This window comes from Stegodyphus dumicola, chromosome 4 (assembly GCF_044657685.1).
Source record: "Stegodyphus dumicola isolate Sdum_Otavi_A_Nest chromosome 4, ASM4465768v1".
Lineage (NCBI taxonomy): Eukaryota > Metazoa > Arthropoda > Arachnida > Araneae > Eresidae > Stegodyphus > Stegodyphus dumicola.
In genome coordinates, this window is record NC_140771.1 from 143,806,156 (window position 1) to 143,825,974 (window position 19,819).

Genomic DNA, 19,819 nt, shown 5'->3' on the forward strand with positions numbered 1-19,819 from the left:
TTTTTTTTTAACTTAGCTAAAGTTTGCTTCTTAAAGACACTAATTTTTGCAAATGAACTCCTTTTAACTACACTCATGGACACAATCGTATTTTAGGATATTTTCTACTTCTTTTTCTTTTCTTTCTATAGGCCCTTTTGCCATTTATTTTAAATTTTATTTTGTCCCATCTTTTCTTTCTGGCCTTTTGAACTCGTACAAAATGTACGAAGTTCCTTTTTACTCTCCTCAAATACAAAATTGCCGTTCCTTCTATATACCTTTCCTTCGCACCTATGCTTGATTTTTCGCCCATCGGTGCAGAAAGACTTAGCAGGCGCAAAACAAGACATCTGTCTATTTTGTCTGCAATTTTGTTATGAAAGGTACTTCCGAACTTTAAGTGTTGGTGTGTTTTTTATAATAACGTTGATACTGTTAACTTTTTTCTATCATTCGTGTGCTTCTATTTTATTCTAAATCTATAAGTGTGAAAACATTTACATTTCCAAAGTGGTTGTAAATGATTTAGTAGTTTTTTCACTGTGCGCCTTTCAGTTTTGGCAGTTTGCTGTGATGAATAAAAATTTTATACGCAAAAACAAGCGGCGATTTTTAATTATAAACGATTGTGAAGAATTTATTATTATATAATTAAATAGCTATCTAAATGTTTCGTGCATGTTCTGTGCAGTTTGCATAATGAAACAGATGGGCATAATAACCATATTAGCTTTATAAATTAAAAATCGTTCCTGAAGTTATGTTGTATTATATTGATTGCATCATTATCCTGTTGGAAGATCTATGCTAGCTTACCACACAGTTCATTGATAGATAAGACAAGCCCTCTCATAAATTTTTCTTAATCCACAGCTGTGACTGTGCCATGTCAGAATGAAATTTTGGTTTTATTTGTAAATTTTAAGGTTATTAAAGGTGTTTATTTTTAAAGTAATTTATACTGTCGAAGAATTTTTTTATGCTACTTTAAAATTCCTTTCTTTTTATGTTTTGGAATCGTCAAACCATATGGGCTATCTCTAATTGTTTTTGTTAGATCTCTTTTACATTTTATTCCCCAGTTCATCGTATTTTGCATATAAAGTGTTTTATTGTTTGGTATTGAATTTTTCATATAATATAAAATAGAATTCTCAGTATTTCTGGTAGACCTTTTGGTTCATTTTAATGTTTATAAATAGGTCTAGTCAGTTGCATAAGAATTTTTTTAATTGATTAGCTTTCATACGATAAATAATTTATTTAATTAATTTTTAATGAATTTTAAACCATATCCTGAATTTCCTAAATACTGGGTAAGTACCATTGAGCTCAAATAATTAATTTTTATATCCATATGTGCACTAGGAGACTTGAGAGAAAACTATAAATTTTGCAATTAATAACTAAAACTTATTGAGTTATTCTGTGTAACTGGTAAACACTGATCTAAAAAGATATTAGCACTCAGATTAACAGGGAATTTTGTTTATTTTTTTGGGGAGGAGGGAGAGTTAATCATATTAGCAGACTGTTTTCAGGTAAACGGGTTTACTGATGCAAACAGTAAATTTGATTTTCACAGTAATATATTAGATAACCAGATTTGCCAATACATACCAGTTTTGATGTAGGCAGAAAACTCTTTTTAGATAAATAGATTTGGTACTCTTATCAAAACTTGTAAGCACAGTTAATTACTCAGCACTCTTTTAATATGCATTGTAGCTATATTTGTATTGAGTTAGCAAACTGTAAAGTATTTAAATTAGATAGGCCCAAAGAATCTGTATATATCACATCATGTATTTGTATATTTTATAAAATGTATTATTTTCATTCATATCTTGCATATATTATAAAAAATATACTCATTGCTGAATTAGAGATCATGATCATTGAAATTTTGCAGAAATTAAATGTAAGTAATTGATTAAAAATATTTCTATATTAATTTTTTTGTTGTTTTTTATTTTGTATTTTAATATTTATGTTAGGTGAAATAAAACTTGAATTTATTTTTACATTTTGTCGGTAAATTTAGTTTTTTTTTTCTCCCTTACTATTGCAGTCTAAACATCAATCAAGCTTGCTTTAAAAATGAGTCTTGCAGCTCTTCCTATAAATAATCCTGTAGCTAGAGAGTGGTTAATATCAAGAAAAGAAAATATTCGACCATGGAGTCAATTTCTGGATTTCAAGATGTTTCATCTTCCACTTTCTTTTCCAAAGTGCACCACCAGAGTTGTTCGAAATATTGAGTACTTCCAAAGCAATTACATTATTGTATTTATTGGACTTATTGTATATTGCATGTAAGTAATAAGAATTTCATCATATCGTTTAAAATTTAAAATAAGCCTGTTAACTTTTATTAAAGTGTGTTAAATAATAGGAATGCATTAAATAGGAATGCATTTAATAATTAAATAGGAATGCATAATGCATTAAATCTGTACAGAGTGTCTCAAAATGTCTTTGCCAGACTTAATATGCTGGTCTGTCATACCATGACAAACAAGATTACACAGGAACTTGTGTCCAAACATGCAAATGACGACTGCTAGATGGCAGTGTTCACAAGTGTAGAGGGGAAGAAACTTCCATTCGCCAAACTGCATGCTTCATAATATCGACATATGGATTTACAGACCTGTTGAAAATGGACAGGTGTGTCACGGACACATGCCGCTGCTTCTGCGATTCTCGTGACGATATCCATGTCTGATGTTACGGTCATCTCGTACACCATAGACTTCATGTATCCCTACAAGTATAAATCCAGGGAAGTCGGGTCAAGTGATCGCAGTGACCATGCCACTGGTCTGCCTCTGCCAATCCAGCGACCAAGATAAGTCCTATCAAGATGTTTCAGCGTGTAGTTGCTAAAACATCAACCATCAGATCTGGCAACACTCTTTCCACAAAATGTCCATAAAGAACTTATTTTTGTTTGTCATGGTATGACAGACCAGCATTTAAGAGTGAATTTAGAGAAGCATGGATGTAGCCTTTTAGCAATAGATGGCGTTGACCGTTGCACCTGTTTTCTGACATTAGAGTGCTACCTTTGGCAGGATTCTCGCTGAGGTGAAAATGAAATTGTTTGCCAAAGAGAGTTGACGCTAATGACCCGGGTAACCATAGCAACACCGCATTAGGATTTAAATAACACAACCCCTTAAGCTAAGAACACCATCTGGAATACTTTAGAATGGAAAAAGACTTCTTAGGGGTCTATAGGCTTTTTTCAAAGCAGAAAGGATCTACATTCAGTGATTGTCTGTCACTTGTGCAATGTTAAGCGCTGTAATGAATTAATACTTTCTATTCGTTCATTGCCTTCTGTAGATTTAGTAAATTTCATTTCCAATATTTAAAAACGCTGATTCGCTTTTCGATAAGATTATAAACTCTAGGATAACAATGATTAATAATCAAAGCTATCTTTCTTTCTTTCTTTCCTTTTTTTTTTTTTTTTTTTCCCCCTTGTGTTGCATTGGTAATATTTTTATTCTTGTCTTATTTAGGAATTTTGATTTGCCTATTCTGCATCAGACATTATAAAATTTTTACCACATTAAAAAGTAGTAGGAGCAGTAAAATAAAAATATAACTCAATCGTTTTATAGCCAAATTTTTTGTGTGATTACTTGAGACTATCACCTCTTAAAATGAGAAGTCTTTCTGAAAATAGATATAAAACATTGCTTTTAAACAATCGTCTTCATAGAAAATCAAATCTATTAGACATGTTGAAGATTGTCTTAGAAAGGCTATAATCTATTCTGTAAATTTCTTCAATTTAAATGATATTCGTCATAACTAGAACATATGCAGCCCGAGGCGGACTCTGAGTGTGTCCGCCTAGGCAATCTTTGAATTTGTCTCTCCTCTTGGTATAAGCAAATGAGTGAATGTAAAAACAACAAAGAGAAAAATACATTAAAAATCTAACTTTAATTCTGAAAAAATTTTTAATTTCAGCATTTTAAAATTTAAAAACAAACAAATATTTGTTTGGAAAGCCACCTATTATAGAGTACTATGCTGATAGTACAGAACTATTTCTTAAATACAAAATTGGTTAATCATTTGTAGTTCTAAAATGATTTTTATTTTAAAAACTCTTATCACAGCTAGAAACACAACTGTGAAAAAAATTCTCAGCAGTAAAAAATTACATTATCTGAAGAACTGTGTTTTAGAACAAATAGTAAAACGTCAATAGGACCCACCTTTCATATTCCCATTTTGCTTTCTTTAGTAATAATAACGGAAATAAAACTTTGAACGTTACTTCTCTCTAACTGAGGGAATACTTCCTTATTAACCTTTTGATAGTTCTCAACTGAGCTCAACTCGTACTCCTGTTACGCACTGCAGTGGACGCAAATAAACGCAACTCGTATTACAAATTGACATCTGACAGATATCGCTCATATTTGGAAAGAAAGAATTGCTTTTGCTTAATCTCACTACCCCCGCATAAGTTTAATGCACCGAGATCACAATTTAGTTGATATTCGTAATTTTCAAGTTGTGAATGAATAAAAATGGTATCAGAGTGCATAGCTGTTGAAATCTCGATTCCTTTGGATACTAATCTACATAAAAAATTATTTTTCTTCTTAAATTAATTTCATAAAGTAGTTCAGAATCATTTTGTTCTTTATTTGCTTGAAAGATCCACAGGACTAACCTCCATCAAATATTATTTCACATGAAATTGGTGCCTCCAGAATATGTCGTCTGTGGCGAACCAGCCTCCTCTAGCTACGCTACTGTGTCTGACATCACATGAATTAATGAAATGAAGATTAAATTTCCGTATATAATTAAAAGCCTTAATTAACTTTATTAGAAAATTCAAAGAAAATGGAAGCAAATTATCTGAATAAAAATGTGTGTCTATAAATTATAAGACATGTGAATACATTGTAAATTTAAGTTCTGATTTTTGCATTTCAGCTCTTTATTAGCACTTGGAAGAATGTCTTACAATTTTTACTCAAATGGGAAAATTAAAACTCGGTTGTTCTTTTTAAAATAGGAAACGTTTCTAAGCCACGTGCTACAATACATATGGTAAGGAACTCGCTGACCAATAATCTATTGATATGCAATATACATCAACTTATGCACCATAAAGAATATAAGGAGCAGTGTTGTAAATCATGCATTAGCTTCAAATTTTTACCAGTATTAAAACTATTTATTGTTAAGATCCATTAGCGGCCCATGGTAATATTGCTGAAACCAGCTAGATCAACTTCATTTCACATCCGCCCACCAGCGGCCGAGCGGTAACGTCGCTGAACACTGGTAGCTCGGTCCAGTGGCTGCATGAGTGTTTTTGTGGTTTTCCCCATGTGTAACGTGTATACGAGCCAGTTTCCCTTAGAAAGTCTTCCACGAAGGCATCCCTCCCCTTAGGCAGATAGCTCTAGTGGGCTTTGCCATAATTAAATACACCACACCACCATTTCACATCCCGGCGAATGAGCTGTCTATATGGGAGATTTTCGTGGTTCCCCTCCCAAGAAAAGATGTATACTTTTATAACGTGTAAAAATACAACCAGTATCTCTTGAAGCGAGGCTGGTAACATTAGCAAAATTGGACTGGTTTTATGGAGGTAAAAAAAGTATTAAAAAAAGGTATGACATATTGTTTCGTATATGATACTTTTTGGAAGTATAAATGAGATCATGAAGACATTTTCGATTTCATAAAGATTCCGAAGATATAATAATACCTTCTTTATTTAATGAATCAGTAACTGAAATTGAAAATGGTACTTGCATAAGGGTGCCCATATTCAGTTTCAAGGAGAAACTGAGCTTCAGTTTGTACAGGTTACCTCTTGCTGTGGCACCGTTATGAAGGCATCCCAATTTGATTGCATCCTCGCCTCATGATAAAGTTCATTGAATTACCTAAAACAAATTATAGTTCAGCATTCTAACTGTTACGTAGCCAGAGACTGTTCCTGTCACCGAGGGAACTTTAAATGTAGTTCCTTGAAAATTCATTCTTCAAAAAAATATCGAGCTATTTTTTTACGTTTTCAAAAGATTATTGAGGTCATTATGTTTTAATTGAAAATGATTCATGCAGGTTTTATCCTGTTAAATAAAATGAATTTTAAAATAAATCTTTCATGCGATAGCAAAAAACGTGTAGAACTATGAGGTGTAAGTTTTCACATTTTTTCATAGTATGCACCTTAAAATACATTAATTTAACGATAAATAAAAAATACTGTACTCAGAAAAATAATCTGAAAACTAACAACCTCATGAGTAGCCGAAAGATTAAACCCCTGAATACTGGGAGTTCGATCCCAGGCTAATGGGTTAGCTGCAGGATTGGTTTTCAAGGTTTTCTCTTTATGTTAAGTGAATACGAGCCACTTTCCCTTAAGTCCTCCAGAAAGGCATCTCTCCTACTAGGCAGATAGCTCTTGTGTGCTTTTCTTGTTTGTGTATAACCTAACCTGAAAACTAGCAACAAAAGAGAATAAAGTATGAAATCTCCTTATACAAATATCTCATTCTTTTATAATCGTTTAGAAGCACCATGTAAAATATTCTGCGCCAATGAAATTATTAGGATGTATTCTTTTTTAATATTAACAGAAGGTTGAAAAGGATATGGCATTTCGAAAGGGAACAAACACTCTTGAAAGTAACTCTTTACCTAAACAAGCAGATTATTTTTAATATTGTATTCAATCGAAAACTTGTTTTAAATGCATTGTGCAGGACCTCCACAAAAGTCAGTAAACGTATGCAACCACCTGTGGCCCTCAACAAAAGTTCGTTTACTCATTCCTTTCCCCCTTTGAAAATTTGTCTCCATGTGACTAAGTTTTCTTCCAAAAATTAAACCTATCTGCTGAAGGAGTTTTTATTTTGATAATGAAGAGATTCAAAGAACTGAAACATGTGTGTTTAGAAAAGAAGGGTATCTGCAAGAATCGTCCCGTTCATTATCTAATCACGAACTTCGACGCAAGAGGAGCGATAAAGTCGCTGAACGCTGGTAGTTCAGTCCAAGGTTCGAATCCGCGAATGGGCTGGCTGCATGGGCGTTTTCGTGGTTATTTCCATGTGTAACGTGTATGCGAGCCAGTTTCCCTTAGAAAGTCCTCCACGAAGGCATCCCTCCCCTTAGGCAGATAGCCCTAGTGTGCTTTGCCGTAATTAAATAAACCAAACCAATCCACGCAAGAGGTTTGTATTTCGAATAATATTCATTAATATCAGTTCTTAATATTGATGCTTTCCTTGTTAATTGCTCCATGTGAATTTCTATGTTATGTGCTTTTACATGTTAATTGCTGAATTTTTACTCAAAGTGATCTCATTAAAGATAATAGCTTCTAAAAGAATTCTCGACTTACTTATAAATTGTTTTCTATCTTTCACCACAATCTTTTCGATGACATAAAGAACTTAAACATATTTCAACAACAGTTTGTGTTTTTAACTTAAAATTACGGGCCTATTAATCTCTTTAAGCTATATTTCAACTATTAAGAGTAACTGTTTTAAATTTTATACTATTCATTCTTCAAAAAAAATACTATCAAACGAAACAGCATTATCTAGTGCATCCACCTTGCTTTAGCACGCAGTGCAATTCCCGCCGTCAGTTACTGTCAATAGAAAGCTCATTTAAAAAGACTTATCCTTAGTTTCAAAGGGCACCTCTTTTCCTAGATATCTCCTCTCCGCCTGGGTATAATAATGATGTCTTATCTTCAAAACTATTAATAAATTTAAATACATAACCCATGATTGGCCCGAGTAGGTGAGATCATAGGACACTGGTAGTTTAACTGAAGTTCGAATTCCAGCGAAAGGGTTGTCTTTCCGTGATTCCCTCTATGTGTAATGTGAACATAAGTCTGCTTTCTTTAGAAAACTATGTACAAAGATTTCTTTCTTCCACTAATCCAGAGTTTCTGTGATCATGGGACCTGCAGTAGGGAGTCGTCAAAAATTTAGCAATTTTGGTATTTCTTTAACTTATAACAACTTTACAATTACCAAATACTTTTAAATAATGTACCTGAAAATACATAAAGATAAGACAATACAGACAAAGGAAAAATGAAAACGTTTCGAAGCTTTTTTTTTTTTTTTTTTTTTTTTTTATAATAGAAACTTTTATTTTACTTTAAAAATTAAAATCAATGACCTAAAACTGCAATAGTATATACAAGTGAAGAAGCTGATAGCTTCACTCACATGTGTGTCGGGTTTGCGCAGTGCTTATGGGGTCCCGCAAAATGTTCATAAATATTAGGCCAAAAAGTTTATGAAACCCAGCATTAATCAAAAAGTTACGTGCTTTCCCATATTTGACTAAAGAAATAAATTTCCATATCGTTTTCACATTAATTCATTCCGGTCCCAATGAAAGTGCTACTTTCATCTTGGCTTAACATCTTTCAGTATCAAGGCCATTCAAATTAAAGCTCAATTCATTACTTGCACATTATGTAAGTAACACATTCATTTATATTACTTCTCAAAAGTATGCATTAGTATCAGTAGCGTAGCTAGAAGTCTTGGGCCCCTATGCAAAAACTTTTCTTGAGCCCACACCCCAAAATTTAGATACTCAAATAAATAAATAAATAAATAAATAATAAATAATAAGTAAATAAAGATTTTAGATTTTAACTGCCATCCAGAAGGGTTTTTACACTCTTGCGCTGAGTGCGCAGTCTACCGGTCTGCTGTTGCACTTCTGCTAACTGGACTTTCTCCTTTTTTCTTTTTTACTTTTTATTATTAAGCATCGTTTTCTTCGCTTTTACGCCACATACAGTTCAACACCAAAATCATAAAATTTTTAAAAGCTGAATAGCAGCACATGTTTAGAACCCCTGATGCAGCATTAAGTTTGGCATACATTTTTATATTCATTTCAGTTTTTTCCCAGTTCATTACATCAATATTCAGTTTTCTCAACAAGATGGCTACCTTTTTTTTGTGTGTGTGTATGTGTCTTTTCATTATTAACTTTTTGTGTGTTTCATTTATTAATTAAGAAATATCACATTCATCTCACTTACGTAAAATTCAGTTCAACAACAAAATCACAATATATTTAAAAAGCAGCATATTTTTAGAATTTCAGGTAGAGCGTTTGAGTTTGGCATACATACTGATCGGTGCATTATAAATTGAAAACGGAATATTTCTCTACAAGTTCTATTTTTACCTGAACTGCCCCTTCACCCTCTTGGGGTACCTCATGGAGGTAGGAAGTAAGAGGAGAGGCAAAGAATATGTATAGACACAAACGTTCTTTGGGAGAGGTCTTAACCGGTTTTCCCCTTTCACTGCTTTGAAGCAGTGGCGAAACCTTCGTAGACACCAAAATATACAGTTCTTTTTCTATAATATTTCAGAGTCCTAAGTATGTGAAAAGAATGCATTTTTAAGCAACATTTCATTTTGAACGAAATTAAATGCTATATTTTTTTTCCAGAACAGTTTGCTCATAGCAGTTTAATTTGAATGAAATATTTTCACAAGTTTTCGTTAATTACGATAGAAAAAATTTAAGGTAATTCGATTTTATTCGGTTAAAGATTATAAAAATTAAGATCAAAGTTTATTGTATTATTAATATTAAAAAAGTCCTATAATTGCTGTGTCGAGAATACCGACTAATTTGTCAATTGAAATTTTTTCGTTTTCAGTAACCTCTGTGTCACTTTCTTCTTTATCGGAAGTGAATTATAATGACGAGGAATTTGATTTAAATCATATCAAAGACGGAGTACATTGAGATAAAATACTACATTTAGTAAGGAATTATAAGCCAAATAAAATAAAAGCATCTGCCCTGGAGATAAGGATAGTGCTGACAGATTAACCTCCAATTCATTGCGCGCCGCGGCATTTCGGCGTTCTCCCCCGGGCTGCAGAGTAGCGTAAAATTGGTAAACAGATTTCGGAATGGTTTGAGAAACGAAGGATATGCCTTTATCCATTTTTTTTTGCAGCATTTCCACTTTTTGTTTAATGGACTTCTAAACATACTTTTGCTTTGTAGATCCTTTACATATTAGTAAATATATATCAGAAATTCTATTTGACATAATCAAAAGTTCAAGCTTACTTTTATAAAATTGCTCTAACAGTCTGCAAAAATAATAAGCCAGATCCAATTCGAAGATTAAGGAACAACGCAATCTGCAACATTAACTGAATTCGATAATTTTAGCTTAGCTTATACCGTCCGTTATACATTAAATGCACAAGCGTAAACGTATTACGCACAAGCGCACACGCATATTCGCAGACGTAAAAGTCAACGCAATGCATGCGCAGAAAGTTTGTAACTTTGAGGTCCGGATTATGGGTGTCCGAATTAACGACTTTTGACTGTACTTAACTTTCTATAAATATTTCTGAAAGGGAACAAAAAACGATTATTTTTCTTAATATTATTTAAAACCTGTGACTGAGTTATTATAGAATCTAAGGAAATAATTCTTTCTAATATTTATGATACTTTTTTACCCTTAATTTCAACAATACATATTCTAAAAACTCTTTTTAACTACTTTCTTAGAATTTGCTTTACAATACCTTTTAACAGATTGCTTTCCAGTGAGAACAATTCTTGCTTAATTAGTTTTATAAACGTATTTGTCAACAGAATTTCAATTTATGTTTACAATTAAATGTTAAGTTATTATATATTTAGATAATATTTATAATCATTTAAATGTAGATATATCTAGTCTATAAATTTAGATATATCTCTATATAATAACTAGATTTCTTCACAGTAACTTTTACAAGAGTTTATGGGTGAATAAATCCTTCATTTCAAAATACATTTATGAATAATTTAATGAATATTTACGTATTTTGTTAAAGGCAGATACATGCTTTTTGGAAGCATGTGCATAAAAACCCATATATATTTAGTATTTTTTATTTTCGACGTGGGTGAATCTGTAATTTTACGTATTTTGTTAAAGGCAGATACATGCTTTTTGCAAGCATATGCATAAAAACCCATATATATTTAATATTTTTTATTTTCGGCGTGGGCGAATCTTTAATTTTTGTGCATTCACAATCTTTTTCGAGTAAAGTAATTTACAATAATTTAGCATATACCAGAAATTTTTACATAAGAAATATGTATAGACATAATTCGAATGAAATTTACATGCATTATTTTGAATAATACCCCCTCAAAGTCAATTTTCCTTTGAAATTCCTCCACGATGGCAACTCTTCCAGACAGTCCTTGCATGCCTTACCCTATTTCATAAAAACTTACCTATGTTACTGACCTATGTGCTTGATTACAAATAGTTTAACATGCATAATTTTATACATTTACATCTAACCATCAAGTTTCAAATTTTTGACTTAAAAGACGTTTTAGGATACATTCATTATCAAACTCAAGTTTTATAATAAATATGTTTTGGCAGAGCATTCAATACCTGACCTATGTGCTTGATTACAAATAGTTTAACATGCATAATTTTATACATTTACATCTAACCATCAAGTTTCAAACTTTTGACTTAAAAGACATTTTAGGATACATTCATTATCAAACTCAAATTTTATAATAAATATGTTTTGGCAGAGCATTCAATACCTCTTTTAGCGATTTTACCCAGTTTAATATTTCTCTGAAAATGTAATAAATAATAACTATAAATTTCACATTTAAAAATTAACCTCACTCTCATCAGATCTCAATCTTGATTGACATTACATAATATTGCTTCATTTTTTAAAACAGTTAAAACAACTAATTCATCGAAATTTACAAATACCTTGCATTTTCATACTGCGAGGTAATCCAGAAGGTAATAATATGCAAAGTATATATTTATATATCGATTAATAACATTGATGATGCTTATTTCATTGTCTTGAAACTCTTTCAGAAATAACAAACCAAGAATGAAGACTATGCAATTTATTATTATTATTATTATTATGTGCTTTGCTCTTAGGCACTACACGGAAAGGGAGGGATGCCCCATGATCTTTTTTTAAAGGAAAACTGGCTCGTATCCACGTTACACATGGGGAAAACCATGAAAACGCCCATGCAGCCAGCCCGTTTGCCGGGACTCGAACCCCTGACCGAACTACCAGTGTTTAGCGGCTTTTACCGCTCGGCCACTGGTGGGCCAAGAATATGCATTAAATAACAAAGATTTTTCATTCAGAATTTTATATTACATTTAGTCATCAATTAAACAAATTGCTAAATAAAATTTTAAGAAAGAGAGACAGAACTTTATTTTTTCATTTAGTTAACCCAAAGTGATTATTTTTCAGTTATATAAAAATAAAATGATAACATAACATGTGGATGACAATACATGTATTTTATTTAAAACGTTTGGGTGTTTGTAACATAAATTAAAAGTAGCGAATCAAGCGTATCGAAAGACAGTACAATTTTAAAGTTACTGCAAAACCCTTAGAAAGTCCTCCCCAAAGGCATCCTTCCCCTTAGGCAAATAGCCTTCGAGGCTTTGCCATAATTAAATAACCTAACCTTTCCACTCTTTTTTGTGTAATGTGGTTGTATGGTTAAATTAACTTTCAATTATTAAATTCCATCCACTGCGGAGTATACAGAATGAAAATAACCTAGGATTTGAACTTTGAAATCCTTTTCCACTTTCATTTACTTCCTTCATTTTTGAACTTAAACTAGTAATCGTTGTTGGAGGCCCTCGAGTGTGCTTTGTAGTACTTGCAGTGTTCTGGATCTGCCACTGTGGACCATTTTGGACTTTTGAGCGGATATGATTATCTTAGTACCTATTTATTTCGATTTTAACTGAATAATTCCCCTGAATACGTGATGTATGACTTGAGAAAACGCATGACTGATGCTTATCTGGGTGAGTGTTATGCACTAAATATTTTTTATTGCATTGTTAAAAGTATTGGAGAGCTCATCGCCTAATGACCTGATGGTCAATGGCCTGGCATTTGTTCAGTAATTAAAACAATTCTCAAGACCCCTTCGCGGCCAAACGTTAAAATATCTGAAAATTGATAGATCAACCATTATTAAAATCCCCAAAGAAGTTCCTGCATGGGAGTTTTCAAAATTTTCCCCACGCGTAATGTGGATACGAGCCAGTTCCACTTAGAAAGCTTCTCATGAAGACATTCCTTTCTTTAGGCAAACAGCTTTAGTATGCATTGCCGGAACCAAAATAATCCAGTCCAGAGCAATGTTTAAAAGCTACAAAGAGAACAAGAAACAATTTCAATTAAAGATGCCAGGGTTTTAATTGGAATAACATTAATGAAGTTTAAAAAATTATTCTAAAACTATAACAAATTGCTCCTTTTAGCTTTTTGTTATTGTGCCACCATATATTTATATATGTTTTTCATCCTTCATCACATGATCATCAATTACTCAAAATATACAAAGCTGTAAAATGCAACAATATCTTAAAAAATTGAGGATAACGTATGAAAATCCTGTTCACACCTATTTACATCTAATACATACTGCGACAAGCCGAAATGATCATTGAAATTTAGGTAAGCATGCTTAGCTAGGTAAAGACCTGTTTTACCCTTAATTATTACTTGATGATTTACAATCAAAGCGCTGACAAAGCAGACAAAATACCTATACAGTAAAGTTGTTATCCATTATTTGAATTCTTCCGCAAGACCCACTTTTTTACTGAGCTAATTTCCGCAAATTTTAAGCATTTTTCGTAATTTTGCCTCGTAATAAATAAAAAAATCATGAATTTTTCTGATTTATATTGAAGTTTTGAGATGGTTTCCACTGTTTAAATGCTTTTAAATTTGCCGGCATCCTTCAACAACCCAATTTCGAATACAAACCACGTTACATGATAGCAGATTAGGTCACCGATGACCGAGCAGGGTTCGAAAAGCAGCGAATGGTCTGGTTGCATGGGTGATTTCGTGATTTTTCCTATGTAAATAGCATGGTACAAGCCAGTTTCACGTAGAAAAGTCCTAAGTGAAGGCATCCCTCCATTTATGTAGATAGCCCTTGTGTGCTTTGCCGTAATGCAATAAATAACCAAACCAATGATGATAACAGATACCAAATTAAAAAAAATCTGTGGGGCGTATAATGTATTACATTATACTATCAGCTTAAATCAAGATCTTGGATCTCTTGTAACGATTCTATTAACACTGGCAAAGTTTGATTGTTTGAAAATAAATATAACTTAATGCATCGTTATCTAACAGATTCTTTGAAAGAAAGCGTAAGTGAAAATCCTCGGCTGCGAAATATTCGCCGAATTTCACGATTTATCTCTCGAGATGTTCCTTAATTTCCATTTATGCCATCCTTCCGGCGATGAAATAACTTCTACTACGTGATGCAAGAAAAAATATTGAAATATTGAAGGGCCAAATTTACTTTAGCAAATCGTTCTATAAAATAACACACTATATCTAATATTTGAAGACTTTTTTAAATCCATTTTAGTTATACTTAATTTCAATGCATTCAATGAAGTGCTGACTGAATATATAATATTATTAAAAAAATATGAGTATAATTTGAACGCATTATTTTTCTATGATTAAGTTCTATAAATTACTCCATGTAAATATCAGTTCAGCATTCAGGATTTTACATATAATGGTTCAAAATTGGTAACTGGGGCAATTTTAAAGATATCCCTAACGCTCTCTGAAAAAATATCGAATGATCTTTCCATGTTCTCGCATAACCCTTAGCTGAATATTTATTAATAGTATTAGTCAAATAATTAACTATTTGAATTATATTTAGCGGAGAGCCAAACATTGCTCTTGAGAAATTTTTCGTTGAATGCACTAACTCGTTATGGTTTCCAGACTCTGCAGATGGATATTGAAAGCGTTCAACGTTTTGTTATCTTGATTGGCTAATGAAAGCTTTCAACATTTTGTCCTCCTAAATTGCTTTTTGCAGGGGTTACATACATTTGAAACCTGTTCAACTCTGCAGATGATCTAAACACATGCGTGAAAAAATTCACCAAATTTCCTACTTGGCGAAAGATGCTTTGACGTTACTGAAACCTTTAGGTTTGCAAAGTATTTGAATATAATCTATGTATGTGCACATTTTGTGCTGTAAAAATAACATTTTGATGAATGAAACATGTCATGATGAATCTATAAATGTTACTTCATTTCCTAAGATAAAAATATTAACCATTTTAATGCAGAAAAATTAAATATTACTCCAAAATGAAAATTGACTATCCGCCGAAATGGAGTTGTGGCGCCCTCTATTTTTCAATATTGATACTAATTGAAAAAACGCTAAAAAAGCAAAAGTGATATCCGGCAAATATTTATTAATAACATGATAAAGTATGCTATTTTTTTTAATTCAGCAGAATTTCGAGGATGTATTCTATGTAGCAGCAGACTTTTTCAGTACGGCACTGCATTTTTTTATGAGGTAATAGAGCGCTAAATTTGCTTATGTTGAACGAATAAGCAGACATTTGTCAACAAACCGCCTTAAAGTTCAGCAACAACCTTTTGAGACACCCTGTACTGTTATTATTAAATGTAGCCACTAAGAACAGCTGTAGAAATGGTTGAATTTACAAAATGCATGTGGGCTGTCTGAATTGAAATTAATGTCAATTGTACTGTAATTTATTACTGCCTAATTTAATATTTTTCAGGCATTACTTTTTAATTTAATAATTCTGTGATTGATTTTTACTGAAGTGCTTGATTTTGGTCTTTCATGGGATTCATCTGTTAATTCATATATATGTTAATGGGATTCATCTGTTAATTCATGTACATGTTCATGAGATTCAGAGTGTTATGGAACTTGGTGCATAAAGATGTTAGCATTTGTAGCAACTGATTTGACATTTTTTTATTGAATTGGAAAGAAAGTAATTTGGGTTTTCGTAAGTAGATAGTGTTATGTTTGTTTTGTTATTCTTCTGTCAATCTTTTTTTTTTCTTTTGAGATTTGGCAGTTGATACTTTAAAGTTGCTAAAACAAATTATGTGTATTTTTATTAACAACTGTTACTTTTAGTTTTAAACATGGGGTGCAAAAATAAACATTTTTGACCTATTTAACTTTTTTTATTTTCTTAAAGGTAAGAAAGTTGCTGAATGTCACTTTGAGATATGTGAAGTTTATGATGTTGACCATTTAACAGAATACATGCATGAGTATTGGTTTAAAAAATTTCATTCTGGAGATTTTTCACTTGAAGATGGCCAGCATTCTGGCCGACCTTCTGAAGTTGATGATAACAAAATTAAAGCCCTAATTAAATTGAATCACCATGTAACTGTGCAAGAGATTGCAGAAAGGTTAAATGTGTTGCACACAACAATTGAAAATCTCATAAGATGTCTTGGACTCGTTAAGAAGCTCGATATTCTGGGTCCACATGAATTGAAAGAGATTCACTCAACACAACAAATTAATATTTGCAATAACCATTTCAAATGTAATGTAATTTACCCTTTTTTTTAACAAACTATCACTGGTGATAAAAAAAGAATTATAAGGCCAAAATTATTAAAGTCCAAAATTAGAAAATTGCAAAGGAATCTTGTACAACAACAACAACAGTGCGAGGCCTCACATATCTTTATATACACATACGAAGTTATTGGAGCTTTTTTGGGAAGTGATTTCACATCTTCCGTATAGCTGTGACTTTACACCATCAGATTATCATTCATTTCAAAGATTACAAAACTTGTTGATGCTAAGAATTTCAGTAATAATAATGACCTAAAATACGCTTGTTGGACTTTTTTGCTGACAAAGACCATAAGTTCTATGTAGGCGGAATCATGAAGTTACCAGAAAGATAGCAGAAGATTATCGAACATAATGAAAGATATTTGAATGATTAAAGTTTATTTTTTGTATAGAAAAAATTGAATTTTATTTCACACTAAAAAATAAAGAGTTGGCAAGAAAACAAAAATTATTTTCTTGCCAACTCTTTATTTCTTGAGAAGCATTAATTGTATGCTGTAGTAGGTACAATATGCTTACCCATTCTTGATCACCTTTTCACCTTTTGTACATCTTTAGAACAATTGCCATATTTTAGGATGCAATTAAAGACCTCCTTTTCTCCCAACTTTGGGTTGGGAATTAGGGTGTTTTCTTATATATGGATGGTACAGTACAAAATCCAAAATCTGGAATCATCTAAAATCCGAATCGTTGCCTCCTGATCACCAGCAACTTTTTTTTTTTTTTTTTTTTTTTTTTTTTTTTTTGGGGGGGGGTGCTTTGCACATGCATGTGTGATATTTTTTTACAATAAAACATGGACAGTTTTGATTCTTAATTTTCCTTTAGCATTAAATAAAATACTTACATACTGAATAAAAGGAAAAAACATATTGAATAAACAAGGATTTGTTTATTCCTTAAAAGATCTTTAAGTTTTTTGGAAATGATTTTTGGTTCTTAATAGTCCTTAATTTCGGCCCAAATCAGAAGATCCTTAATTTTACTCATCTGATACTTCTGTCTGTTTTTTTTTTTTTTTTTTTTTTGTGGCTGTCATTTTTACAGTGTGAATTAACATCTTGGAAGAATACATCTTGATGAATATATGTCTGAATGGGTTATCATTCGAATTCTTTCCTACTTCTTATCCTCTTTGCGATGGCATGTTGCTGAATTAAAAATCCTCTGCAGACAGGTGTGTCATATATGCATCGGTCCACTAGCAGCTGGGTGATGCAATGGTGTATCAATGCTTGCATTGATTTTCGAGATGGGTGTGGCATATAAGCATGCTCAAACATACACGTTCTTTTATAATTTTTTTAAATGACATAATGGCATTCCATGTCCACTACACTTAGCTTATTTGAACATATACATTGTTGACTTTGTGTCGGTGAAGTACTTTCTGATTCTGGTGATTCCGTTAGATGTTCTAGCAGATGATATAAACTAAACAAAACCCAGCTGATGCACAGTTGGCTTCTCGTGATATAAACATTGAACAGTTTCCTATGCTTCAAATTTGTTTTTTCTTTTTTCTTTGGGTAGATTAGGAGTGGAGCTGTGGTTTTAGAAACTCCGGTTTGTATTCAGTTTGCATATTCTTTAGATAGCAGGCATATTTTTTTTTCCATTGGATAATAGAGTTAAACTAATAGTGCAATATCTAAGGGAAAGGTTATATTCGAATTGTAAAGCCAATGAGTGTTCATTGAAGTCCATGGGTGACTATTTTGACACCGAAAACTCTAGATTTAAGTATGAATAGCGATTTTAATTCTGAAATTTTCTCAGAGACTGAATTGGAAGTTTGTTTACCTTTCACCTCACAATTCAGAAGAACAGTGGCTACCCCATCATGAACCCAATCTGTTAAGTAATTGAAGGCTTATAAATTTACAGGAATTGCAGAAGTAAACTTAATTCAAAGTTATGAAAATGAAATTGATTTTTCACCATTTTTTTTATAATGTAATGAACATAATAGTTGAAAAAATTAATAATTTCTATGAACAGAAGATGAGTGAAATCCATCTTCATCCAAAATCAACATACTCCTCTAGATGTGCCTAAAATGAGGGGATTCCTAGGATTAATTATTCTGCTGGGATGGAATAATTAAAGAATTTGAAAAGTTCATAACTAATGAAATGATAGTAACTAGATAATCACACACTGTCTCTTTTCTGAATCATCTGTGCTATAATATTTGATCATGTATTTTATTATATTTTACCATATGTTTAGATAAAGATTTACATAAGTTTTTTACAATGTTTCATCAAGATGAGTCAAATATTTTATTTTGCATTTAGATTTTGATTAAAATTCTTTCAAAATCTTTTGATATTCTGCATTTATGATTATATTAGTGTTAGATACTATTACAGAAAAAAATCAAAACAATTGATAAAAAGAATATTTGAATGATTTTTTTTTTTTTTTTTTTTTTTTTTTTTTTTTAGTTAGGCTTAGAATATTTTCAAAAAGAAAAATATTTTTCCCCCCTCTATAAGCAAAAGCATTTTTTATTACAACATTCAACAACTAACATACATAAAATTCAATTAATAGCTCTTTTTCTGTCATATCTATTTTTTAAACATTCAACAACTTTCTTAGAATTCTGCAAAGTGGCATCACAATATCCCATACTCTTATACTGTTTATAGTAGCTTGCAATAAATATTAAAATGTGTGTTCCTTTTCTATCTTTTCATCTTCATGTAGACATTTAAATTGATTCCAAAAAGTAAGCCAATCCTTTACCACACACCTAACGATTTCAGTTCAATTTTGGGTAAACTCAATGTTTTTTATTTGAAGTTGGTAGCAAACTACCAAAACCAGAAGGATTTGCTCGAGTCATTTTTTTACTAAAAAGTATTTCAGACTTCACATGTATGACTTCACACATGCAAAGTCTATTTTCTGTACATATTCCTTGATGCTTGCATATTGACATTCAAATTCATCATCAGTTTTTGTTTCGGTTAAAATTCATAATTTACTGAACAAATAGTCTAATATAGTAAGTACACTTAGTTTTTATAACTTCAAAAATAGGCTTTTGTTTTCTTAATTCTTCAATTAAACCCTTCAACTCTAATTTCCTTTATCATTCTTACTAACACATTCATTACTGACACTAGTTCAATAATCAAAATAAAATCTAAATGAACTATTTTGAATAGAAAAAGAGCCTGAACTTATTTCCAGAAGTCAAATATTTCAGAACTAGTCACCACAATGTTGAATTTCAAATAAATTACCCATTTATTGAATGAAA

At 31.7% G+C, this 19,819-nt stretch overlaps 1 protein-coding gene across 3 annotated transcripts in view; it reads left to right on the forward strand.

The window, feature by feature from the left end:
- The first annotated feature begins 235 nt into the window (after nucleotides 1-235).
- Nucleotides 236-19,819, forward strand: part of LOC146997717 (prenylated Rab acceptor protein 1-like) — a 34,431-nt gene continuing 14,847 nt past the window's right edge. For 2 of the 3 annotated variants that reach the window (XM_085815577.1, XM_085815579.1), the window contains exons 1-2: nucleotides 236-365; nucleotides 2,054-2,297. In XM_085815577.1, coding sequence (XP_085671703.1) covers nucleotides 2,083-2,297 — 215 coding nt within the window. In that variant the 5' untranslated portion in view covers nucleotides 236-365; nucleotides 2,054-2,082. Of the gene's footprint in view, nucleotides 389-2,053; nucleotides 2,298-19,819 lie in introns of all 3 variants that reach the window. The other variant, XM_085815578.1, reaches the window with a different exon arrangement.